This window comes from Lactuca serriola, chromosome 8 (assembly GCF_051521515.1).
Source record: "Lactuca serriola cultivar US96UC23 chromosome 8, Lser_US96UC23_V15, whole genome shotgun sequence".
In the NCBI taxonomy this organism is placed as follows: Eukaryota; Viridiplantae; Streptophyta; class Magnoliopsida; order Asterales; family Asteraceae; genus Lactuca; species Lactuca serriola.
In genome coordinates this window covers 20,013,497-20,021,754 of record NC_136415.1, presented here as the reverse complement: position 1 = coordinate 20,021,754, position 8,258 = coordinate 20,013,497, and the positions used below count along the sequence as shown (strand labels likewise).

The 8,258-nt window shown below is 33.7% G+C and overlaps 2 protein-coding genes across 3 annotated transcripts; one reads left to right on the top strand and one right to left on the bottom strand.

Moving 5' to 3' along the window:
- The first annotated feature begins 1,436 nt into the window (after positions 1-1,436).
- Positions 1,437-3,654, top strand: BPM3 (BTB/POZ/MATH-domains containing protein). Of its 2 annotated transcripts, none has more exons than XM_079018169.1 (4): positions 1,437-2,099; positions 2,458-2,806; positions 2,889-3,171; positions 3,294-3,654. In XM_079018169.1, exons 1-4 carry the CDS (start codon positions 1,717-1,719, stop codon positions 3,545-3,547), a joined length of 1,269 nt encoding a protein of 422 aa, XP_078874295.1. In that variant the 5' UTR covers positions 1,437-1,716; the 3' UTR covers positions 3,548-3,654. The 2 variants fall into 2 exon arrangements, with proteins under 2 accessions (XP_078874295.1, XP_078874296.1); XM_079018170.1 differs by having other exon boundaries at positions 1,438-2,099; positions 2,889-3,204; positions 3,294-3,431.
- A 1,439-nt stretch (positions 3,655-5,093) lies between these two features.
- LOC145071258 (CASP-like protein 5B1) lies at positions 5,094-7,116 on the bottom strand. Its single transcript, XM_079018171.1, has 3 exons — positions 6,679-7,116; positions 5,710-5,842; positions 5,094-5,386 (listed from the first exon to the last, which is right to left on the bottom strand). Exons 1-3 carry the CDS (start codon positions 6,807-6,809, stop codon positions 5,180-5,182), a joined length of 471 nt encoding a protein of 156 aa, XP_078874297.1. The 5' UTR covers positions 6,810-7,116; the 3' UTR covers positions 5,094-5,179.
- Positions 7,117-8,258: the final 1,142 nt, after the last annotated feature.

The following is an 8,258-nucleotide window of genomic DNA, read 5'->3' as shown; positions in this document are numbered from 1 at the left end:
ATTTGTCTGAAATGTCAATTTCACAAACATCACTGGTTTTTCAATAAAATATCATATGTTAAACTTATGTATTCATATATACTTCTCATTTCTATGTTCATTTTACTTTTAAAAAAAACAGTAAAAGAATAAGTATTTTTTTAATTACAAAATTGTTCATCGGATGTACATTGTTTTTAAAATTCCGAAATGTATTTTTTTGGTTAAAATAATACTTTTGATTTAACATAAAATAGTCCGGAATAGACCTGGCAATGGGGCGGGTTTGGAGCGAATCGACATTGATCCAAACCCTTTTAACAAATTTCAACATCCAATCCAAACGCGCTTCGTAACCCGTAGGGTTTTGAATAATCAAACTCATACCCTTATCCACCGAATCAGCAGATATCCAAACCCGCCCCGTAACCCGTAGGTTTTTTGAATAATCAAACACATTTTACTTAAATCATAAAATCACATTTATTAAATAAAACTAAGTGTTGCTTTAGAAAACACATTATGTACTCGAGGACTTTCTATTGGAATTAAGATCATTATTTTAGTTACTTCCGATTGGTTTTTGACCGGCGATTGCATTGATAGAGAATTTCAATTACAAACTTTCTTCCGATTGATAAATGACCTTATTGATTTATAAATGAAATTGGTTATTACATGATGAAATATAAATGAAATGAAATCATGACTCTTGGGAGAAAACTGGAAGTCTAGAAGTTGATTCCTCGAGTCCTATGTAAAAACAGTTTAGTCTTTGGCATTTTCTCTTTGGACTTCCGATTGGAATTTAATGTAAACTTTAGGTAATATAAAATATAAATGTATAATTTTAAAATTTATATGGGGCGGATTATAAACGGATCGGATCGGTGATGATCCATACCCGACCCTTTTAATAAAAGGGTTAACGGGTATGGATCGTTAATGGGTAAACGGATCAAAAACTATGCTCCAAACCCGTATAATTGTCAAGGGTTTGGATCGGATCAAGGTCAAAATCCGTTCCATTGCCAGGCCTAGTCCGGAATCTATATTTCAAGATGATTGGCTATTTTTTCAAATAAAGAAAATTGTTTTTTTTGAATTATTAATATTTATATTTAAATGTGGTTAGTTTATAAATAGGCTATATTTTGTATTGATGGGAAATTATTGCAAGTATTTTTAACTAATTAACTAATTTTAGTAAGTAAATAATGATTAAAATAAAAAATCAAATTTCCACAAAAAGATAATATGTAATATTTTTTTCAAATAAAATAATAAATATATATGGAATTTTTAAAGTTGTCTATTTCAAAAATATATAAAAAGACTTTTTAAACAAACTTCGTCTTTTATTTATTTATTTATAATTAATATTTTAAGTAAAAATATAACAATTAATCTATATAGCATGGAACGGAATGGAACGGAGGCAAGTGATGTCATGTTGTATTGACCAAATTATTAGCAACAAACACGTATTCACCCACAGCTTCAATCATCATTTTCATTTTCCCAATTCCATTTTGGATATTCATTTTTCTTTCAAACCCTCACCCACCTCCTCCGCCCTTCCGCCACCAATCTCCGCCCTCGTCCCTCTGGACGCCTCCGCCAAATCCATTTATCCGTCGCTTACTCATAATCCAGCTCCTTTACCTGTAACCAATCCCTCAAAAAAAATCCCAATTCCCAACCAATTCCTATGCTAGGGTTTTAAAAGAACAAAAAATGCTTGTCAATAATTTCGATCACGGGATCTCCTCGGGTTCTAAATCGATAAACGAGTCGGTGAATGGGTCTCATGATTTCACAATTAGAGGCTACTCCCTCGCTAAAGGGATGGGTGCCGGTAAATACATATCCAGCGATACCTTCACCGTAGGTGGATACGATTGGGCGATTTACTTTTATCCAGATGGAAAGAATTTGGAGGATAATTCCATGTACGTTTCGGTGTTCATAGCTTTGGCGAGCGATGGTACGGATGTTAGGGCGTTGTTTGAGCTTACTTTGTTGGATCAGAGTGGGAAAGGTAAACACAAAGTTCATAGCCACTTTGATCGGGCGTTGGAGAGTGGGCCTTATACTTTGAAGTACCGAGGAAGCATGTGGTATGTATAGATACAAATCCTTGTTTTTTATGAATTATATAACCCAGTTTTTCAATTGTATGAACTATGAATTGCTAGTATACTTTTCATTATATATACTGAATTGAATTGTTCATAAAGTTCAATCAACATGCGTCTGTATCATGTATGTGTTTACATTAGTTTCTTTGATGACGTTATCGGTTATCCATGTCCAAATTTGCTGAGTTGGGCTTGCGTTTGTGATAACTGATAGTTATAGTTTCTACTCTCTATATGCTATTGGGACTCAAGAACACTGCTTTTATTGCTCTACTATACTTATGTCTTATCTTCACACAAACAAGAATGAATGAATGTATTGGAAATTGGTTTTCAGGGGTTACAAGCGTTTCTTTAGAAGGGTAAGTTTGGAAACATCAGATTACTTAAAAGACGATTGCCTTTCAATGCATTGCACAGTTGGAGTTGTGAGAAACCGAGTTGAGGGACCCAAACATTTCACCATTTCCATTCCACCATCTGACATGGGCCAAAATCTCAAATTCTTATTAGAATCCGAAACCGGATGTGACATCGTTTTTCGTATTGGTCAAGAAACTTTCAAGGCCCACAAACTAATCCTTGCAGCCCGATCTCCAGTCTTCAGAGCCCAATTCTTCGGCCTCGTTGGAAACCCCAATATGGATCAAGTAGAGTTAAAAGACATCGAACCCTCAATTTTCAAGGTATTTACACTTTCGCCACTCAACCACTTTTCCCTTTATGTAATTAAGAGTTGCTGAAAGAAAGTATAAAATTTTGTGTTAGGCTATGCTTGTGTTTATATACTCGGATACGTTTCCGGAAGCAGAAGAAAGCACAACGACAGGGTCAATGTCGTCAATTTACACGGCATCAACAAACATGATCCAACATCTGTTAGCTGCTGCTGATAGATTTGGTTTGGATCGATTAAAACAGTTATGTGAAGCAAAATTATGTGAAGAAGTCAACACTGAAACAGTGGCAACAACTCTTTCACTTGCTGATCAACATCGATGTGCTCAATTGAAAGCCATCTGTCTCAAATTTGCTGCAGCAAATTTAGGAGGTGCGTGTTGATCTGACCGGTGTCATTGTTCAGGTTATATCAATTAATAAAATAGATAAATAAAAAAAAAGTATTCATATTTGCAGATTTATATAAAATTATGTTTTTTTGTTTTTTTGTAGTGGTGATGAGAACAGAAGGGTTTAAATATGTAGAAGAGACGTGCCCTTCGTTGCTATCGGAGCTTCTGGAAACAGTGGCGGCGGCGGCGGTGGAGGAGAGGTCTGGCGGTGAGGGGTTGAGTAGGAAGAGGAGTGGCGGCGGGAGTAGCATTATTGGGTTGGATTTGACTTCGGCGGCGCAGATTGTGGCGGCGGCAGCGGCGGCGGCGGAGTCGGGGGATGCTAATGTCAGGCGTATGCGTAGACGGTTGTAATGTTTGCTTTTTAGTTTTTGTTGTTATTTTTGTTTTGCAATTATGATGAAAATGTGAATTGAGTTTTTCTTGAGTTTTTATCTGCTAAAAATTGGTTTAAGTGTTGAGTAACATGTGTTTATAACTAGACTCCATTGCATTTAGTTATTGTTTTTTTGTTTGTTTGTGAAGTTGGGCTCTTTTTGGGTTGTTTGGATGAAGACAGTGTTGAGTTGTGAAATCTGATTGCTTCTTTGTGACTTGAGCATCGGGTCTTGGGCTTCGGACAACATGCGGTTTTAGAGTTGAAATTGAATACTTGGTGGTTTTAGGGTTCAAATCAAAATCATGGGTCTCTATGTACAAAATCTTGATGTAATTGTTAAACCTCATTATGGAATTAATAAAAGCCATCTCTACTTGGTGAAAACGTGAATTATGCAAGTTTTTGCCATCATATTTTTGTTTAGAGTTTCTTTGCTGCAAGTAGGGAAACTTGTTTAGATTTGCCTAGGTAACCAAGGCTCTTGAACAAATTTAACGGTGGGGGAAAAAAAAAAACTTACAAACAAGATTGATGTAAAGAGCGTTGATTATATCATGAGGGATTTCGTTCATTGTTTTGGTAGAAAGTGGTTGTTGGAAAAGTCAAAATAGGGAGTCTTTAAAACATGTGCGCAATATAACAACCACATAAACAAAATAGATGATGTCAAATGACTACTTTGAAAAACTGTCATTTCCAGCTCTATATCCACATAATGACATTCAGAACTGACATACTTGAAAAACTTACCAATGACAAAGTACATGATACAAGAGCATTATCCACTGCCATTTAAGGAATTCTTAGTGAATCCAAACATCTCCCCTCATAGTGTAGAGAAAAAAGTGTGGAAGTGATTATGTAAATGAAAATGAGATCAACTTCAAATAGGGCCTGATATCCTTAAGAGTAGGGTTATTTGTCACGTCTCATCTTTTTTTTTTTTTTTTTTTTTTTTTTTTTTTTTTTTTTTTTGGGGAATAATATTAAATCTGTCCGGAAGGTTAACAATATGTTCCCAATATAATGGTCGTTTTTCAAAATTACATTATCATGATTTAACTATATTATGAGTTTTCAACGTCAAATATTTAATGCACAAAGTTAGGTTACATGTTTGACTCTTATACGCCCAGCCCACAATATCAATAATGTCTCCATGCAAACTGCAATGTCGTCATAATGGGGTAATTGACTTTGTCTTCAAAAAAGTCACATGAGGCAAAAGATGACGAATATTATACTCCATATATATCATATGGTTTAACAATCGTACGTGATGATGACGAGAAGCACACTCTAATAAAAAAAAAAGTGTTTTGGGGACAATCCAAGCGACTGATATACAAAAAGTAAAAACCTCCTTGTGTGGAGGTAAATCATGGAGTTGGCCATAAGATTCAGATAACTTATGCTGAAATCTCTCTAGTTCGTTGTTGAAATCTTTTAAGCGTGTGTTTGTTGTTTAAAAAAAAAAAAACGAGAGGTTAGCATTTTATATTAGTTTTATGAGGAATGGGATTTGAATGGAAAAGTAAGCGTGTGAATGTTTTTATATATATATATTTACATAGAATAGAATTAGAGTTTGAGTTGAGAAATAAAAATCAAGAAGAAAGGGATGCCAACAACCAAAGGACAGTGTGAGAAGAAATAGCAAGAAGAGACCAAGCAAGAAACGCAAAAGCAATGGAGATCTGGAACATACTGCACGACAGCTGCTGGTCAACTTTGCAATACTCCGAGTCTCTGTCCAACAAAACCATCACTCCTGCTGAAGATGATGACGCTGCAAGTGCTAGTATCGCAGTCACCTGAATAATAAAACAAAATATTACGTTTTTCCTCCCTATACCATACCTGATTTCTTCAATTTCCCCCCCAAAATGCTTTTTTTCTCTTGCAATCTTTGTCCTTAATTGAGGTTTTTGTAACATTTTGGTCCCTGTTCCAAGTAAAATAACTATATTTTTGGGACCAAAAGTGCAAAAATCAGCTATACGTGGAACAGAGACCAACAACATTACAAGAACCTCCAAATGAGTTACCAAAATTGCAAATCGGCTACACCGAGGGACCAAAAATGTAATTTATTCCTATTATAAATCTTGGAAAGCAAGTAAAATGACATACGTACCCAGTCACCAACAACAACAAGGCTTAGTAAGATTTGACTCTGGAGATTCTTTTTAACCCTTAGAGCATGAATATCAAGACAAGCAAGTCCAAAACTCCATAAAACTTGTAGTCCCATTGCTGCAATTAGATAGCTGAACATTTCAAACATAACACACCATGAATTAGAACGAATGAATGCAAACAATAATATTACAACGACAAATGTGAAGGAACAACTGTAGTTACACACTTGTAACCATGGATGTGTGAAATGTGAAGGAGCAAATGCGACCTCACTAATGACAAAAGAGAGGTCCAACTCCAACATCATAAAAGTAGACTTAACTAGAAATTCCATATGTTTTCAATCTTCAAGATTTAAGAGCACAAATTAAAAAGAAACTTAAAACTTCTCAAGGATTTAAGAAACTTGTGACCTTCATCAGCCTTAAAACATAAGTGATCAAAAGTTTACAATGAATCAAATCTACGGAGCATGTTTATAGATATAAAATTGTTCTCACCAACAAAAAATCTTATAGCCAAAAAACTAAGGCACACTTGTTTTCATTTTTTTGGTACTGTATTGAATCCAGAAATTTACCCCACATCTTATAAATAATTTAGAAATTTTCATTTCTAGTATCTCAACAGATGGGGGTACATTCAAGCTTTTCATGTAATTCATATTTATATCCGTTTTGAATCCTATGATGAGATGACCTAAATTTTTACAAGGAGGTTAGATGAAACTTGAAGAATTCCTTGAGACAACATAATCCTTGTAATTAAATTTGCCCTCGTATAGAAACATGATAGATTTTAGAAATTACGAAACAATATGTGTAATCGACGCCAAATTAGAAACAAAACAGTTAAAGGAAATGAGAATAGAAGTAACAACAGATATTCATAGCAAGCATACGCCATTTCATAGCAGTAACTGTGTGTGTGTGTGTGAGAGAGAGAGAGAGAGAGAGAGAGAGACCAGAAGGAGGTGGCGCTAGAGAAACCGGAAGAAGCAGCCATGACGGCGATAGAAGCAGAAGCAAATAAGCACTGAAAAATCCTCAAGACAAGGCCGCTTGCGATCCCTGGAGTACCAAAGCATCGTTTCATGTCTCTGTCTCACTGATTTTGTTTGTGGTATTTGATAGGAAGAAATCCTGTTACATGTGGTGATGGTGATTGGAGATGAAGATTTATGGTAGAAATTAGGTTTTTGAGATGAAAATGAAAGCGGGATGATGGATCCCTAATCTGACGCCAAATTCGCAGAGAATAAGCACAATAGCTGTTGCCCTTTTTTCGGTGATGGAACTTGAAAATTGAAAGTCAGGAAGCAGCAAACCAATTCTTTAAAAATTTCACAACTTTCTTTGGATTTTCGCAAAACTAACAACTTTCTTTGGTGGTGCCCCATTTCCATCACCTTTTTTCTGTTAACTCTAAGACACCTTTGTCAAACTTGCTAAAAATATAAAATAGTAACCATATTTATTGTTAGTTTATTATAATTATATATCTTTTTAATATATTTAACTTTAAACATTAAAAATAAAAAAAATAAAAAAATCTTCAATTGTAATGAAAATTCCGAATTTTTTGTTTGGAATTTGGTTATTTTAGTTACAATATTGACAACACCAGTAAATAATAGTAACAAAGTTTATTAGTATATATTTCATCGAAGTCATCCAAACTTCTCTTAAAAAGAATTTAACCAGTCAGCCTTTTTTTTTTTTGTCTCAATATTGTGAAAATTTTGAATTTTTTTAAAAGTTTTTACCACTAAAACATTTGGTTACCATCACATCTGTACAAGGGTTTGTTTTAGTGGAATTGTTTTCATAATATATATCATTATGTTCATGGATTTTAGTAATATTACATGTGTATTGTAGTGATGTTGATAGAGATATTGATTTTGTTTGTAATGATTATTGATTTATTGATGTAAATATTTTTTTGTGTCATATAAATATAAAAGTTAATATAGAGATCAAGCTGTGAACATGATAACATGTGGTGGATATATTAATTTATAATCAATGTATAAAGTCATAGATTACAAAAACACGTGTATCAAAATAAAAGCTTCTAAAATTCAATTGTACACGCAACCGATAGTTTGCCTGGTTATCTTAAAATGTTCCAAAATTTCAGTTATTTTTTTTTTCAGTGATTTGATTCAACATTGTAATCCAAATAATCATTTCTGATAAGAAAGTTTAGAATTTTCATATCATTATATCACTATAATAGGTAGGGTTGGCTCTAAGTAGAGTTTTTTAAGGTAAGGCTTAGGACCCTCAATTCTAAAGGGCCTATATTTTTAAAAGTCCAAATATTTAGTTCATTAAAATATTCAATCCGATAACCATAAAATAAATCAACTGGACGAATAAATAAACAATCAATTACTTCTTTCAATTAGAATATAGCTATGTGATTGAGATATCTAGTCCTAAATACCATAGTTCTTACAATGATAGGTTTTAGTAACAAGTTTGTTATATACTTTTGTTATATTAGGTTGTATAAGAATCATATTGTATTTTTTATCAA

Coding starts and splice junctions, on each gene's coding strand:
- BPM3 (XM_079018169.1), top strand. CDS start 1,717: ATGCTTGTCAATAATTTCGATCACGGGATCTCCTCGGGTTCTAAATCG. Junction 2,100..2,457: donor AAGTACCGAGGAAGCATGTG/GTATGTATAGAT, acceptor ATTGGTTTTCAG/GGGTTACAAGCGTTTCTTTA. Junction 3,172..3,293: donor TGCTGCAGCAAATTTAGGAG/GTGCGTGTTGAT, acceptor GTTTTTTTGTAG/TGGTGATGAGAACAGAAGGG.
- LOC145071258 (XM_079018171.1), bottom strand. CDS start 6,809: ATGAAACGATGCTTTGGTACTCCAGGGATCGCAAGCGGCCTTGTCTTG. Junction 5,843..6,678: donor TCTAGCGCCACCTCCTTCTG/GTCTCTCTCTCT, acceptor TGAAATGTTCAG/CTATCTAATTGCAGCAATGG. Junction 5,387..5,709: donor TTGTTGTTGTTGGTGACTGG/GTACGTATGTCA, acceptor TTTATTATTCAG/GTGACTGCGATACTAGCACT.